The sequence below is a fragment of the Chrysemys picta genome, chromosome 6, assembly GCF_011386835.1.
Source record: "Chrysemys picta bellii isolate R12L10 chromosome 6, ASM1138683v2, whole genome shotgun sequence".
Taxonomy (NCBI): domain Eukaryota; kingdom Metazoa; phylum Chordata; order Testudines; family Emydidae; genus Chrysemys; species Chrysemys picta.
The window spans coordinates 123014183-123032939 of NC_088796.1; the positions used below are offsets into that span (position 1 = coordinate 123014183).

Below are 18757 nucleotides of genomic sequence, written 5' to 3' on the forward strand. Positions count from 1 at the left end.
TAGCCAGTGCTGGGCTGATGGAAGAGTTCACCCCGCCTCTCAGAGAGGTAGATTACCTACATCGACAGGAGAATCATTCCCATCAGGGTAGGTAGTGTCTACTCTGAAGCGCCACAGCACTGTTGTAGCATTTCAAGCGTAGACAAGCCCTAAGACATATTGCTGTGCGTGGTTGTAATAGTCTCAAAGCAAGAGGTAAAGCCGGGAGTTATTTTAAGTGTAGTGCTATTACTGCATAGATTTACCAAGAAGAAATCCTGCCAAACCAGCTGGATTTCCTTCTTTGACAGGGTAACTGGTTTGGTGGATGGAGGAATGCAATGGACATCATATACCTGGACTTCAGCAAGGCTTCTGACACAGTCCCACAAGATATTCGGATGAGTAAGCTGGAGAAATACGGTCTCAGCAGAACTACCATTAAGCGGATACATAATTGGTTAAACAACTGCAAGCAACAAGTAAATATTAATGAAATGAAGTCAAATTGGAAGGAGGTCTCGAGTGGGGTTTCACAGAGCTCTGTTCTGGGTCCGGTATTATTTAACATCTTTATTATAGGGCTGTCAATTAATCGCAGTTAACTCATGCAATTAACTCAAAAAATTAATCACGATTAATCGCACTATTAAACAATAGAATACCAATTGAAATTTATTAAATATTTTCGGATGTTTTTCTACATTTTCAAATATATTTATTTCTATTATAACACAAAATACAAAGCGTACAGTGCTCACTTTATATTATTTTTTATTACAAATATTTGCACTGTAAAAATGATAAACAAAAAAATAGTATTTTTCAATTCACCTCATACAAGTACTGTAGTGCAATCTCTTTATCATGAAAGTGCAACTTACAAATGTAGATTTTTTTTGTTACCTAATTGCTCTCAAAACCAAAACAATGTAAAACTTTAGAGCCTACAAGTCCACTCAGTCCTACTTCTTGTTCAGCCAATCGCTAAGACAAACAAATTTGTTTACATTTACAGGAGATGCTGCTGCCTGCTTCTTATTTACAATGTCACGTAAAAGTGAGAACAGGCGTTCGCATGGCACCGTTGTAGCCAGCGTTCCAAGGTATATACATGCCAGATATGCTAAACATTCATATGCCCCTTCATGCTTCAGCCACCATTCCAGAGGATATGCTTCCATGTTGATGATGCTCATTAAAAAATAATGTGTTAATTAAATTTGTGACTGAACTCCTTGGGGGAGAACTGTATGTCTTTGGCTCTGTTTTACCCACATTCTGCCATATATTTCATGTTATAGCAGTCTTGGATGATGACCCAGCACATTGTCGTTTTAAGAACACTTTCACAGCAGATTTGACAACATGCAAAGAAGGTACCAATGTGAGATTTCTAAAAATAGCTACAGCACTCGACCCAAGGTTTAAGAATCAGAAGTGCCTTCCAAAATCTGAGAGGGATGAGGTGTGGAGCATGCTTTCAGAAGTCTTAAAAGAGCAACACTCCGATGAGGAAACTACAGAACCCGAACCACCAAAAAAGAAAATCAACCTTCTGCTGGTGGCATCTGACTCAGATGATGAAAATGAACATGCATCAATCCACACTGCTTTGGATCGTTATCGAGCAGAACCCGTCATCAGCATGGAAGCATGTCTTATGGAATGGTGGTTGAAGCTGAAGGGCCATATGAATCATTAGTGCATCTGGCACGTAAATATCTTGTGACGCCAGCTACAACAGTGCCATGCGAACGCCTGTTCTCACTTTCAGGTGACATTGTAAAGAAGAAGCGGGCAGCATTATCTCCTGCAAATTGTAACCAAGTTTGTTTGTCTGAGCGATTGGCTGAAGTAGGACTGAGTGGACTTGTAGGCTTGTTTTATTTTTTTGTACATAATTCTACATTGATAAGTTCAACTTTCATGATAAAGAGACTGCACTGCAGTATTTGTATGTGGTGAATATCTTTTGTTTTTTACAGTGCAAATATTTGTAATAAAAATAAATATAAAGTGAGCACTGTACACTTTATATTCTGTGTTATAATTGAAATCGATATATTTGAAAATGCAGAAAACATCGAAAAAATATTTAAATAGATGGTATTCCATTATTGTTTAATAATGTGATTAATCACAATTAATTTTTTTAAGTGTGCGATTAATCGCGATTAATTTTTTTAATAACGTGACAGCCCTACTTTATTAATGACATAGATGTAGGAATACAGAGCATACTGATCGAATGTGCAGATGACACAAAGCTGGGAGCGGGGGCTGCTAACACTTTGGAGGCTAGAGCTAAAATTCAAAGGGGTTTTGATAAATTGGAGAATTGGCCTATAGATAACAAAATGAAATTCAGCAAAGACAAATGTAAGGTGCTACATTTAGGGAAGAAAAATCACATGCACAAATACAAACGGGGGAAAACTGGCTTGGCAGCAACGCTGCTGAGAAGGATCTGGGAGTTGTGGCGGATCACAGCCTCAACATGAGTCAGCAATGGGATGCTGCTGCAAACAAAGCAAATGCAATGTTAGGTTGCATTAACAGAGGCATAGCTCTACTCAGTGCTGGTTAGGCCTCACCTGGAGTAGTGCCCCAGTTTTGGTCACCAACCACATAGAAAGGCTGCAGAGAAACTGGAAAGGATCCAGGGGCAAGTGTCAAAGATGATCAGAGGGATGGAACGCAAGCCAGATGAGCAAAGGCTGAAGGAACTAGGTATGCTTAGTTTGGAAAAGAGGAGATTAAGGGGGGACATGATAGCCGTTTTCATATACTTGAAAGTCTGCCAAAAAAAAGATGGAGAAAAATTGTTCCCTCTTGCCACAGAGGGCAGGATAAGAGACAATGGGTTCAAACTACAGCATAGCAGGTTTAGATTAAATCTCAGGAAAAACTTCCGAACTGTAAGAACAGTAGGACAATGGAAGAGATTGCAGCTGTTCCTTCACGGAAGGTTTTCCAAAGGAGGCTGGATAGGATGGTCTGTCTTGGATGGTTTAGACACAACAAATCCTGCATCTTGGCAGGGGGTTAGACTACATGTCCACTGTGGTCCCTTCTAACCCTGTGGTTCTAGGATTCTATTACACAATACGAATATCCAGGAAAGAGATGCATATCGGACCACAAGACTTCCATTCCAGGTCAGCCATTAATTATTGGCACAATACATTTAGCAAGCTGTTTCCAGCAGTAATCAGCACCTGACATGTCGAGATTGTAACCCTCTTGCCAAACTCCTCAAAACACATATTAGCAGAATAAATGTGGGGCAGGGGGCTGTAAAATGGCTAATGAACTGGTTACTGCTGGGAAAGATCAAGAGGAGGACACTGAAGTATTTTTTCAGTGATCTTTAAAGAGGCCACTTGAAGGGAGTGTGATGGGACAGACAGCAAAGACAGGTGAAATGTCTACAAACAAATCAGAACTACTTCTGACTTTTTCTACAGAATTCTAAAACCGTTTTCTTTTTTGAGACTGGGGGAGGGGGAGGCGGCATGTCCCACAACTACAGAGCCGCTGGATAAGGACTCCAATATGGCAGTTCTCCAACAGAAATGTGTAGGTCTCAGAATCAATCTACTCCCTTTTCTGGCATGCAATGTATATTGTTGCAATTTGTAATCTGTGTCTAACTACTGATAATTACAAATCCCAAACTTTTTCCTATTCTTGCCTCCAACATGGTACTTTCACCACTTGTTAGATTCTTCTGAATACTGGAAAGTGCCAGGCAGCCCCTGAGAAAAGGGGATAAAGGACTCCCTACCATGTTAAGCAACTAACGCTCCTCTTCTTCCTGTGAGGTCTGTTTGATACAATGCCTATATGGTGAAATGTTAAGACATAGGTAGGAAAAAAAATCTTTTAAATTTGAGTGGCATGAGCCAGTCATCCTAATGCAATAATTCAATGTAAAACCAAGTGGTGGAGAGAGACAGTTTGAGTCTCCATAAAGCACAGGATTCTGCCCTTTGCATAATCTCAGCTCGTACATGCCCCAATTCCACTCAGGTATAAAGAGACAGAGAAGCATAACTGCATCTTTAGTACATAAAAAGGCTTCAAAGATGCATGTTATACACTTGGCCAAGGTTTAAGATGAGAGAAGCCTAGGAAGAGAGTAAGTGAAAGGAAACATTAAGCCAAAAAATGGCCAAATATTTACTCAAAAGCAGCGGTGATCCTGTTTTAGACAAGTAATGCAAAGACACAGTTATCTTCTTTGATGGCTGTGAAACACACTCCCTCAGGTCTGTTCTGAGATGCTGCACAAAGTCTAGGGCTTGTGCCGCAGACAGATGGCCCTTTTGCTAGTTTTCATGTTGTTAATATGTTGACAGTAAAGCCCTAGTGGATGAAATGCACATGCCTCCAAAACCAACACTTCTGCTTCCTCTTTTAACTTCACTGCATTGAATAATCATCTCAGTAGTGTACAACATGCACTTTCCCACACCCTTCTCTCTCAAATATACTGCTATACACTTTGCACCATTAAATACTCTTGGGACATTTTTCAGCACTAGAGGTAACCACATAGGACTGAAAGAACAGCCTGCTACTAACCCAACAGAAGTATTTTCTATTTGATTGATACATTTGGATGTGAATGCAAGGCACATCTGCAGACACTACCCAGTTCCTTAGTTTTGTTACATGCAAAACTTGCTGCAAACTCTGAATAATGCAATGGGTTGTCACTGATTAACGTGGGAAGTTGTTACACTTAATGGTGAGATCCGTAAAAATGAGTCCTCGTTATGGCTGTTCCAATGGATGGCTTGGATGTATAAAGCAACAGAGGGTCCTGTGGCACCTTTGAGACTAACGGAAGTACTGGGAGCATAAGCTTTCGTGGGTAAGAACCTCACTTCTTCAGATGCAAGTCACTTGCATCTGAAGAAGTGAGGTTCTTACCCACGAAAGCTTATGCTCCCAGTACTTCTGTTAGTCTCAAAGGTGCCACAGGACCCTCTGTTGCTTTTTACAGATTCAGACTAATAAGGCTACCCCTCTGATACTTGGATGTATAGATTGCAATGAAATGGAGCATTCTTGGAAGCGACAGTTTTAAAAAGAATTTATTCCGAGTAAACAGATAATATGGTAACTTAAGTCTATGGCAATTGTAACCTCAAGGCATCCATGCTGTATTAAGTATATGTCCAAGTATTTCCACATCTAAAAACAATGGAGGAAATGTGTTGGCCTACAATGATCTTATGAATGGAAATGGTCCTGTTAACTCTAGCCATTAACTACCTTTTTGCTCTTGCTTCCGTTTTTGGGAATGGTGAAAGTCTAGTGAATCCCTAAATGTCTAGCAAGTACCGAGTATTTCAGATTTCATCAACTGGAGTAAGAGGTAGCTTAAAATATGATGGGCAATTGTGAAAAACGTTGGCTGAGACAGTTCTTTACAAAACCATCATCTGAGCCTTCTCTCTCCTTACTCACCTTGGTACACTTCAGCTTTAAAGGAAAGGAAAGGAGCACTCTGCGGGGTGTCATTTACTTCTTGGGGTTTGGAAACAGCAAATTGAGGAAGACCACGCAGAGCTAGTTATTTTGGCATTCCCGCAGGCTTTTTCTGTTCTAAAGTCAGACTTTTTAAACCCAGGCAGAGATGTCCATCTCTTAGAACCCTGAGTTGAGAGGGGCAATGGTTTTTGTACTTGCTTTATGAACCGGCTCTCTTTGTTTGTGGGATTTGTAGATTTGAACTCTATCTACTGACTTCATGTGTCTAGGTGCAACACTACCGAGATGTCTGCAAGGGCCACCGTCCGTACTTTCAGCCACTTCAGAGCTGGAACTTTTACAATAGAGCAACTTAAGCCAAAGTGTGAATGACACACTCTTTAATTACAAAAGACTGAATTTTTAACTGCTCTGCCGATGCACAAGGCCGCAAACACAATACCCTTCTGCTGAGTTGGGGGCAAAAATGTGGAAAACTATGCACGGGGACTCCACACCCTTACAATTGCCACAGAATTCACTTTTGCAGCAATCTTTCATAGGGAAATATGATTGGGGGTAGATGTGTCACCCACAATGGGGTCAAGACCAGTGGGTAAAAAACACAGATTGCATCCTCATGGCTCAGACCCTGCTAAATGCTGCTAGTGTCCCATACATCTTGTTGCAGTTGGCTGTGGGTTGTCTACATGTGTCCAGGTCCTATAACAAGTCATGACTGAAGATTCCTTCTCAGCGTCCCACCTTGTTTCAACTCTATTTTGAGTGAACTAAGTCCTTTTCTTTGGGTTTTGCTAGCTTGCAGGACTGTGTCCCATGGGAGTTTACTCCTGCCAGGTGTGGTTAGCTCTGTGGGATGGTAAAACGATCCTGGTTTTGGGGTTGTTCTATCAAGCTTTAAACAAAGGTAATAGATTCACAGATTATAAAGTCTGCGGGGACCACTGAGAGAATCTCATCTCTGCTCCTTCCTAACAAAGGCCATAGATCTTCCCTGAATTAATTTCTATTTGAACTAGAGCATCTTATTTACAAAAAACATCCAATCCCGATTTAAAAGTTTCCAGTGATGGAAAATCCAGCACAGACCTTGGTAAATTGTTCCAATGGATAATTACTCTCACTGTTGAAAATTTGTGCCTTAATTCTAATCTGAATCTGTCTAGCTTCAACCTCCAGCCATTGGATCTTGTTATATCTTTGACAATTTAAAGAGTGCCATTTTAATTATGTATCATTCTAATTTCTTACTCAAAATGTTATGTGATGCCAAGTCAAACACCTTACAGAAGTCTATTGCATCAACACCATTACTGTTATCAGCCAAATTTGCAATCTCATCAGAAAAGGTATTTGGTTAATTTGACAAGATCTATTTGTAATAAAACCATGCTGATTGGCATTAATTATATTACCCTCCTTTAATTCTTTATTAATCAAGTCCTGTATCCATTATTTTCTGGAATCAATGTCAGGCAGGTAGGTCTATAATTATCTGGATCACCCTGCTTACTCTTTTTAAAATGTTAGCTATCTTTTAGTCTTCTGGAACTTCCACAGTGTTCCAAAATTTACTGTAAATCAACATAAATGGTTGAGATAGCTCCTTGGCCAGCTCTTTCAATACTCTTGGTTGCAAGTCACCCAGTTCTGCTAAGTTAAAAATGTCTAGCTTTAGTAGCTGCAGTTTAACATCACTCTTAATTGCTGTTGGAAAGGAAATTATTTCATCATCATCATCTGATATGAATATATTACAAATATGTTTCAAACACTTCCATCTTTTATGCTTTATTATTGACAATTCTACCATTTCCATCTAATAATGGACCAATAACATTGTTAGTATTCATTTTGTTCCTAATATTCTTAAAAAACTTCTTTTTGTCCTGAATTCTGCTGGGCATAATTTTGTTCTTGTGTCCTTTTGCTTCCCTTATCAATTTCCTACAATTCCCAATTTTCTGATTTACACATTCATTACTATCAACTTCCACTTCCTCGTTTACAGTGTTTTATTTTTTCACTTCCCCTCTAAGATTAATTTTTTTAACCACTGTGGTCTTCTCTCTTGACTGTGACTTTTTGGGCGTCAAGAACATTTTAACACTTCCCAATTATCATTCACGTTTTCTGTTTAAATTTTTTCTCCCAAATGTTTCGGCTTGTAATTATTTTCAACTTTGTGATATAAGCTCTTTTAAAGCACCAAGTATATATATATTTTACTGGTTTGGAGTTTATTCTGTTTATAGATAAGAAATGTGACCAATAATTTAAACATTTCCTTTGTAGAAGGTTCTGATAATTAAAGTCTGAAATCCTAGATTGAGCAACGACAGAACAAACTACAGGAATAAATGTTGGCGTGTCATACTATCAGCAGATTTATCAATTCATCTTAAAACAGATGACTTGAACCTTAGATCTATCATTAGGCAGACCGTTTTGTACCATCTGAGAACTACTGCCAAGCTTGTGAGACTGCTGCTCAATATGAATGACATAGGGCTGATGACTAATGCTCATATTTTATCTAGATTGGATTATTGCAGTTGCCTATTTTCTGGGGTCCCTCTCCACCCCCAAGGACACACTTTATCCAAAGTGTAGCAGATTTCCTAACAGGTACATGTTTGTCACAATACAGCACTCCAATCTAGAAATCTTTACATTGGCTCCAAGTAAAGTTGCGCACCAATTTTAAAGTTCTTCATTTAACTTTTAAGTCTGCTGGGGGGTATCCCTAATTAGCCCGACTGACCTTTAACTGCCTTATGTCCCCATACCATTTCATACGAGGATGGAAACTCCTTGAAAACAACATACCCCATTCTGTTTGTGATGCTGAAAAACATGGCAAATGCTGTGCCTAAGTGGACATGTACGACAGTTAGGAAGGAAGGAAGGAGTGTTTGGGGGTTTGGATGAATACTATTCATAAGCTTTAGAAAAGCATGAACCTAAAGCTTTCAAGACACTAGGAATGCGGATTTTCTATCAATATTGTTTCTCATTGCAAAATTTCCCCCGGACATATTTCACAGCAAAGCTAAGATGACAGCACCTGTTTTGTGTGTCTACAGGTGCAGAGCTCCACCTGTTGTGTAAGGATACTGACAATCAAAATATATATCAAGGAACTGATCCTGTAAGGTGCTAAATGCCCTCATCATCCTGCAAAATTTGTTCCCTAATAAAGAAATTATATGAAACTCAATAAGAGATATTAAGTTACAGGTTAGAAACCATCCATTTTTTCTGTATGGAAACTGGTGGTTAAATGGCCTGGAAAGTTGGCTGGGGAGGGGGAATTTCTAATCAGATGGCACTGCTTCAAGGCATGGTTTTGGGACTCCTTCTATGGTACTTTAATATAGACCTATCCCAATGTCAGAACAACTGGGAGTACCAAATCCTGCCAATTTGAAATAGTCTGGCTGACTAAAGTGGAGAGACTGAACATTTCAACAATATTCCACCCCACACCCACAGGAGAACTTAAGGTTAAATGCCTTCAGCAACTATCCATTTCTTCCATATATATGCTATCTCTCTCTGTAATACACACATGCACGCACACACACGTTTTTAAAAATTAGCCTAAGGTGTTTCTTCTTTTATCTGATCCAGATCATTTTACAGTGGCATCCAATTATTTTTAACAATGCTGCAAGATCACAAATATTTAATTAGCGTTGTTCTTTCTACACTGCTAGTGTGAGTCTTTCAGCTCATTCCCCCAACCACACACCAGAGTGAAGATAAGCATATGTATAAGACGGATACATTTAACATTTAGCCAGAGACTACTGAGACTTACATATCCATAATGTCCTTTCTGGGAGCAGTTGTAGCAGTACACCAAAGCAGAATGCTCAGAATACGAACTGGACTTCTTGATTGATCCTGGTCTGGTCTGCAATGTGGAAAACAGGTGAGAATTAGGTCTGGTGAATTCCAAATGTTGAATTACAATTAAAATAATCTTAACAAAAAGCTGTCTAAATCAACAGCGTTCCAGCTGCAAGCAAGAAGTTTGGAAAAAGGAGCAAGTTACTTGTGTTACTGTAATATTACAGAGCAAATTAAACCTTGATCACCAAAATCAAATGGGACAGGAAACTTCAATGTCAATTCCATACAGCCATTTTATTTCGACTCTCAATACAGGAAAGTAGGCTGCTGATTTCTCTCTCTCTTTTTTTTGCAGATGTCCCACTATCCTCAGGGAACAACCAGGGCCATCAGATATTACATCCACCAGCTGGATAGGAGCGTTTGTGTATTGCAAAACTAGTCCCTCCCAGCAGGACTCACTTAAGGCAATATGGGGAAGGTCTTCTGAGAGAGATACACAGTCTAAATCTACCACACTCATATTTCCTCTCACCCTCCACCTCCCCTGCCCCCTCCGCTCAGTCGCTGAACAGAATCTGCCAATGTCAATTTTCAAGTCAATCTAGTGGATCTGAATCTGCACCAAACACCAAATTAAATTATTGTGTTTAGCTGTTTGAAGTCGGAACAATTTTTTAACGCAAAGTAAGATTTGGAACACTAAACTGAACTCAATGGGTCAGGCAGCTTTATTTTTTAAATCCAGAGCCAATAAATAATAACTTTGCTCAGAGTACCACCATATACATTTTGAAGGGCGTGCATGAGCACACATGTATATGTTCTAGGTTATAAACACACACTTATTCAATAGAAAACAATAAAAAACAAAACCCTTGTTTAATCAGAGTTGGCATATCTGCTGAGGAAGGGGGATGGAATAAAGGTTCTATGAAAACTGGTCAAAACAGAATCCAATTAATTTAAAGCGCCACATATTTTCCTTTATTATTCATTCTAGTGGAACACGGGAAAATGTGTGCGATTTCAAAGAACTCACCAATATTTTTTATCGCAAGGGATGCTTTTTTCTTTCAAACCTCTCATTGTGTTTACCTCCCACTAATACTTCTAATGCCACTGTATATTCTTTCTTTACAGAGGAATTATAGTGATGCTTGTAAAATAGATAGAAACTACAGGATTATTCCTTGATCATCTTTTATGCATCTGACCACATTTTTTTAGGACAGGACAAGCTTGTTTCACCACATTTTGAACCCACATGGCTTTAAAAGCGTGCTTCAGATTCATGTAACTCAGTTCACATTTCATTCATTACACACTGAATAAAGAATCAGAGAAGGGACATGTCCAATGAAAAACAGTATAAACATGGAGCAAAAATCAGAGAGAATGAAAACCAGTGTTTGTGACAAAAGGAGCACAAAGACAAAATCTCATATAAAACAACAAATATATATAGTCTGTCGCTCTCTGTAGATAAGATATAGAGCTAGTAATAATGTGTTCAGGCCACTCACTTGTGCCAGCCTAGCTTTTTGGACATTCTTTCTACTACATAGAACAGGCTAAAAAACTCTCCTCAGATTTAATTTACAGGAAAAAAAAATTCATAAATTCGAACTGTTTTTGAATAGGAGGTGTGCAAAGCCTTCAACCTTAGTAGGTTTGGCCAGCTCCAGTTTTTGGATCGAATGCCCTGCCACTCATGGGAACTAAAGTTCCATAGGTTCTAATACAGAGTTCCTTAGAAGTAGAAATAAATTATATAATCTGGATCCTTCTCCCTCTGCCATCATACAGAATTTTATGTGTATGAAATCCGTTTTCTAGGCTTATGTCAATTGAAGCTCACGTTGTGATGCGACCAAGAAACTGCAACAGGTCACTATCTCTGGTTACTTCAGTCACCACTTGTCTACTAGAGAGAACTCTTCATCTAGAATATCTGTGGAGTGTATCTGTCAAGAGAAGATCAACTGCATTATATTACAAATGACTCTATATTTCTATTACTGGTAAGCCTTAAAAGGGTTATATTTCAATTGGAGAAATCTGATTAAATGGTCTTATTCTTATAGTTTGTGATGTATTTGGAATGTGAAATTGCAACTGTGACACATCAGAGACACATATACGTTAATCTCAAAGTATCTGTTACAATGTTAGTGGGGTTTTACACCTTGAACTGTCAAATGGTGTTACATGGATTTAGCCAATAAAACAATTTAGACTACTGTTATTGTATTTAAAAATCTCTATTAAAATTTACAGGAAGGTTAAAACAACATCGCCTTCTTCTGAAAAAGAAAAATCAGGGTTTCTTCTCTCTTGAGATACGATTTGTTAAATAAACACCAGATTTAAGGATCAGAATGATACTACTAGCATAGAATTTAGCATGTCTGCCAGTGATAATGCTAGTAATTTATATGACTAAATGAATAAATAAAAAGTACTTATAGACTCCTTCACTCTAATCCAGTAGTTAAATCTTAGAGTTCAAGATAAAAGTAATCCTCCCAGCTCATAAATTATGTGTGTACTTCTGTAGTTTGTGTCTTTTCTTCTATTTAAAGACGGGTCAACACTAGTACTTGAAGTTCTTAGCAGTTACAGCCTCTGACAGCTCTCCTCAGAAGTTCATGTACTGCTGACTTGACTGATAAACGTCTGGATGTTAATCTGAATAACACTTTGAACTGAAAACTTTAATGACTATGATAAATGTTATCGGTGTGCTATCTTTTAAACAACTATAGTACACCATGCTACTAAGAAAAGAGGATGGCACTCTGAATAGGTCTTACCTCATTAGAAAACAATTGTACATCAGAACTCAGTGACGGAAAGAGAGGGATGTTAAGCTTTTCTTATTGTACTGTACAAGGTCTAACAAGAATCCTTGAGAGTATTCACTGCATTAGGAATGTATGCTCATGTGACACGAAAAAAGCTCCACACAACATTCCCTTGTGTTTAGCAAATAGAAAAGGTCAGATTTAAGGAGACAAATTAAACCGAATACTTACAGTTCAGATTACAACTATACACATCTCTACGGCTTTCCAAAAGCCAAACACAAGGGGAACCTGTATGTTTTTAAGCCCTCTATTTTCTTATTATTTAAGGTTTAAAAAAGCATCTAAGGACTCCAATCCAATGGGTACAAAATAAAGCATTCGTGAAAGTAGCTCCTCTATGTTATTTTTTTTGTTACAAACATTTAAATAATCTATATTTGTAGGGTGATATCTAGGAGATTACTTCACTATCAATATATAGAAGTAATAACCTGGTAGATAGTATTACCTATGAAAGGTCCATCCCATCTGCTATTCTTGCTGAAAGCTTTTCATGCACCAGTAAACTCAGTAAATATCAGAAGATAAAGCATAAGCCTACCACGCCACGGATTTACTCCTAATGTCTCCTCAAAGTGCAGCCCGATGCAACGATTACAAATGATTTTTCTTCTAATGTCATTTTACATAACCCTTTTTTCTGCATGAGTAGTTAGTGCGGAATGAATGAATGAATGCCATTAAAACAGTTAATCATTATCTGGGACACTGGCCGTCCTCCCTTCTCAACCAGGAATCTCCATGACAAAGGCCAAGAGATCAAAATGCCAGGGCTGCCTCAGTGGCCTATTTCTGACAGTAATTTTTTATGCAAATTGGCCTGCTGGGCAGCTCCCTCTGTGACCTTGAGCTGCCCTTATCTAAACTGACTTTGATCCAATGAGGGTTTGCTTATATGAAGCTCATTACTACCTAGGATATGCAATCTGACTAAATCTCACTAATTAAAGAGAATCTTCTAGTCTCAGTTTTATATTAATGCATGTTTGTGATTACACACACACACAGACCAAACTACACTAGAATATGCTATGTGAATTGAACATTGCATTTTTGACAAGTATATTCATTTCACAGTCAAGCACATAATGTCACTTTTAAAGGAAAATACAGTGCTTAACTGCATACTCCATAACTCAAATTTATACAAACACACATATCCAACTTGAATAATGCATAGAACTGCGATGATTAAATAAAGTTTAGACCTGACACTTACAAAGTCCTTCCAAGCCACATTATTCTGTAATAAACTGCATGAAAACATAATTTACGATATAGGATTCCCACTTGATTATCAGAGAGAACCCCATCCAAAGAACCAAGTCTATTATGATCCACAAATACCTAATGGAATGATTTTGACAGTTGAGTAAAATGTGAAAAGTTTCAACTGCCTATTAATAACTTTAGCTGAAACCAAGGTCACGGTCTTCTTACACAGATCAGTTTTTACCAGCCACCATTCTACCTCTGTTTTAAGGCTAATGCCTATTTTCCTGAGTACACCAAACAACACTGTAGGTAGAGTCCACTTGAGCACCCAGCACACAAACTCTCTGGAAACTATCTATACAGCTTATCCTATATAACTGCCCACTGCAAGTTTTCTTGTACCACTGCTAAAGCATCTGGCACTGGCCTCTGCTGGTCAAAAAATACTGGGACTAGATGGGATGATCCGGTATGGCAGTTGTTATGTTTCCATCTCACTGGCAGATTCCGTTTTCTGCTGCTATTCCTCACTTCATTCTACTGAGACAGTATTTTCTGTCTCTAGTGCTCAACAATGCAACTGCTAATTAATCAGAAAAAAACCTTCATCTAGGCAACACAGATGATCCTGCAGTCCTTACTCAGGCAAACCTCCCATTGAAGTCAATGAGTGTGTTTTGCATGAGGACTGCAGCTGTAGGCCCTAAATGTGTGACTCACAAAGACAAGTAAGGAAATGTGAAACTAAATGATTTACATCAGTCTGTTTTCTGAGACCAAGGCACGAGGGTCTGACTGTATCATTACATACTACAGATGTCACTACAGTGAGGCAAAACACAACAAGGGAAGTGACACAACAACTGCATTAATGTAAAAGCATATTTCATTTCTCTTTAAAAACAGATCGTAATCTATTTATATTTTAGCAGAAGCAATAGCAACTATAGGTCATTCCCTTACATTCAAAACTGCCAGTAACAGCTAACATGTAATGTCGTAATTATACTAAGATTTTTTTTTAAACCATGTCATGTACCCAACAGACTTCCACTCCACTGGGTAATTCCTTAATTAGGCAGATTTTTGAAACGTGTATTATGTACACAACAGACCGGAACGTCTCCTTTAGAGCATTCCTAGTCTATCGCGTGATTGCATCATTAAGTCACACATGCTACGTAGTAAAAATCCTTATGAAAATTCATGAAAAAAATGTACAGAGCATGTTTAGTATGCAGGTGAAGTACATAACTTAAATATTTTGGCTTAAAAATCTCACAATCACCAAAGCAATTAGACTATTTTAGTGGACCAATTCCTTGCCAAATTTCTTAGATTTTAGCCATTTTAAAACTGTACACATCCAAAAATTCGTTGTTCAAATCCACCAACCATTAATTTTTTCTTTTTTAAATTGCACCTGGCTTGTGACCTCTTCTCACAAGTTATACCTTGTGAATGAGTATATTTAGGTGTGTTTATAAACCTCAGAAAAATAGGCTACGTAGCAGAAACAATGAAATAAGTGTTACTAAAGCAGAGTGAATTATGCAGTTATATTTTCTGTAAATGATATCTAGTAAGTCACAAATCAATGACTAGATTTTTTTTTAATTGGATAGTCTGGAAAAGCAAACACTTGCAAATAACCACAAGGAGAAATATAACTTGTTCAATGCACAATACAAGGGGTAATACATGATAGTCTTCTACAGAAGTAGACATTTATATAATGCATTTTAAACAGATGCAAATGGCAGCTACAATTCATGGTGTGAAAAGATGAAACCAAGAGACAAAAACTAGAAAATGATACATATGAAAGAAATGAATGTAATCTTTTGATACTCTTACGAATAGGGAAAAACTCTAAAATATTAATTTAGGATGTCGCTTCTGTAAAATGGACAAAAAAAATCTTCAGTAAGTTCAGAACAATGAATATATGCAAGACAGTATGGATAACAGCAATTCACTCCCTGAATGCTCCAAAATCTTCCTGGCTTAAAAAGCATCCCAATTTTCTCCAAAGGTGGTGGCATTTATTCACTGGTCCATGGCTAATTTTACACGGAATGCAAAATGGTATTTAAATAGGGTGGTGCATGAAATTTCAACTATTTCCTATGTAGCTCTCAATCTACAGACCTATCTTTCCTCTATTTTAATTTTAAAGTAAGTTAGCAAAGGCTTCCTTCTTAATCCCCAGAGACTACCTATATAGTGACACAAATGCACAAATTTATGACAGTAACATAAATGCTCCTCTGAAGTAATGTGCAACATTAAGTGAAATCGTTTCCTGAAAGATATTATAGGGATCTATATTTTATTTGCCATCTTAAACATATCTGGGTCTTTATGACCTTATTTTTAAAATGTATTTCCTTTTTATATTTCTTGGTGCAAATGGACTGCATAAATAAGCAATGTGCTATGAGGCTTCAGACTAGCCGATAAACCCTTTCAATTTTCATGCCAGCTTCTTCTTTTGTAATTCAAATCTGGCTGGAAACTGGCAGCTCTGAAAACTGAAACAAGCACTGCCACAAATACCTTGTAATGCTATCGACCTTGTCTGCCCATGCAGTGAGAAAGGGGGATGCATATGTGTCTGCAGTCATCCAGATAACACAACTCATTTTTTGGGGGGGGGATAACAGAAGCCAACCCCGGACTGTGCACCAAAAGCAGTCATTACCAGGCAAGCTGGAGAATAAGTCTCTTCAAAATACACAGCGCATTTAAAAACCATATACTGGGCTCAGCCACTGCTTTCATTACCAATTTTAATTTAGCTCCTTCAGTTTGCCAGCCAGATAAACTCTTTAGTGCTGTTTTTTAATCTATTTGCCACATTTTCTGTTTAAGATTATAGTAATATGAGGCAGGAGAAGGAATCACTCTTAGAGGAAATAAAGAAATAGATCCGCTTATCAGCACCCATCAGAAAGTTCATTAATCAGCCAGGCTTTGTGCCCCCTAAATTGAAAGGTTAAATAATCCTCTCCGGAATATTTCTAGGCACCTCCGCCAATTGTCCGGAGAGGAGCTGCCATTCACAGCACTCTGGATCGGTGACAGGGTATTTTACTACTGTTTGGATCCCAAACAATGACGGACAAATGGCCTGGCTTACAAAGAAACCTTTTAGTACAAGGATGGAAAAGGACCACAAGCTTTGATGTGGGGTGGGGGTGGAGGGAGGAAAGGGGGAGTGGAGGGAGGGGGAGGAGACATATATGGATCCCTGTATATTTTATTTGAATGTTTATTAGTGTAACTATCAAATGCATTTATACATGCATGCACACACACACACAATATATAGACATATACATAATATGCACTCACACTATTAAGAATATGCATGTTTACACAAGCATTTATACATTAATCTGAACACAAACATTTCCAATGCTTGTAAAATTAGGAGTTGAACAGAACTGAAGCTTGGTTATATTTATTAGCTAATACGCTGGGGAGCCAAACAAACCCCAGGGTTTTAATTTTTACTGTCATTCTAAATGATTTACAGCTTCCTTTTCCCCCCCTCTAAACTATATCTGTTCTACTGGAACTGCCCTTAACCACAAGTAAAGCTTTTTTCAGAAAAGGAATTATTTCTTTAAAATATGGCAGAATATGAAAACCAAGCCTATTATAGTATCAGAGGGGTAGCCGTGTTAGTCTGAATCTGTAAAAAGCAACAGAGGGTCCTGTGGCACCTTTGAGACTAACAGAAGTACTGGGAGCATAAGCTTTCGTGGGTAAGAACCTCACTTCTTCAGATGCAAGATGCAAGCCTATTATAGTAGTACTTGAATACAACTGATTCTGAGAGAATGTCTAGCTGTGTTTTTGGAGTGTTATCTTGACATCAGAAACTCAGGAGGAACAAATTATAACTAAAGATTCCTATGTTAATGATACATCAACTAGCTGTCAATCTGTATTGCCTTTGATTGTATTGATGAGTGAAGGCATACAGTGCATTTAAATAATCAGACTATTAAAAAGACAAGGTCATTTCCTTATAACTTTGGCACTGGTACATGACCAATATGATTACTAACTATCCAAGTTAACGTTCATTTGGCAGGAAGCAGCGTCTACAATTTGATAGCTACATTCCTTGGGCATTCCCCCTTTAAAAATACCACATATATCCCAGACAGAAACTTTGTACTTATTTTCATTTGCCTATGCAATGAGCTCCTGGTAACTATAAATTGCCTTTAAGGAAATATTTGATGCATGTAGCGAAGATAATCCCTGGTCAAATTCAAACCAATCTGTACGTGAACTTCTTTGAAACTTCATATGGTGTTTAAATGTCTTTCCCATATATCCATTTCTATTGAAAAAGTCTTAATACCTGTAGCTAGATTTTACTTCGTAACATGACTTGGGGCACTTTGACTAGCTAGTCTAAAGTTTCTTAAAACAAAGCAGAAAATATTTTAATTTCCTCCAACATCAATTAAATCAAAACCCCACTGACAGTAATCATGTCCCCAAATCATCCTTCTGAAAACTTCTATGCCTTCTGCCTCCCCCTCTAACACTCCTGTACCACCATCAGAAAAGCAGCATTGGTAGGATCTCGTTTAACCAGGTTCTAGTCTCTAAGGTGCCACAAGTACTCCTGTTCTTCTTTTTGCGGATACAGACTAACACGGCTGCTACTCTGAAACAGGTTCTCTGAGCTGCCCATCAAAAAGTCAAACCAAAAGCGTATACCACTGTCAAATCCAGTATAGCTAAATAAATAGAATAATTTAAATTCAATCTCTTTACAGAGAGAAAATAATATAAGCCCTAACATTTTAGAACCATTATGGCAACCTGCTGTTTCTGAGAAATCGTATGCTTTATCGCTGGTTATTTAAAATGCAAGGGCAACAATTTACTAATAGAATTAACAGCACTGTCAAGAACAAAAACAAAGCAAGACGCCACGTGCAGTCAGCATTGTCAGCTAAATAACTATAGTATGAGAACTTATCATAGATACAGTTATATAACAAAACAATTAGAATCAACTGCAGATGCACAGATGAGGCACTAATGGAGAATATCCCATTCAAGTAGATATAGACCAAACTGCAAAATCAAATGAGTAATTTAAAAAATGTTTGTAGAGTCCTGGTGGTGGCGGAAACAAACAGCCAATGGCAGCAATGTCATGGGCTGTTTAAACTTGAAGCACTGCCGAAGGAAAGGAAAATATATTGTATATCTATGCACATTTGAGAGTTATAGTCATGGCTTTTTGGAATAAATTTACTATACATTGCAAACAAAATTAACATACTAAAATAAGT

At 37.9% G+C, this 18757-nt stretch overlaps 1 protein-coding gene across 2 annotated transcripts in view; it reads right to left on the reverse strand.

Moving 5' to 3' along the window:
- The window catches only part of ZCCHC7 (zinc finger CCHC-type containing 7), a 160249-nt gene that overhangs the window by 4543 nt on the left and 136949 nt on the right, over nucleotides 1-18757 (reverse strand). For both annotated transcript variants that reach the window (XM_065549770.1, XM_065549771.1), the window contains exon 7: nucleotides 9308-9403. In XM_065549770.1, the coding sequence (XP_065405842.1) occupies nucleotides 9308-9403 (96 nt within the window). The remainder of the gene's footprint in view (nucleotides 1-9307; nucleotides 9404-18757) is intronic.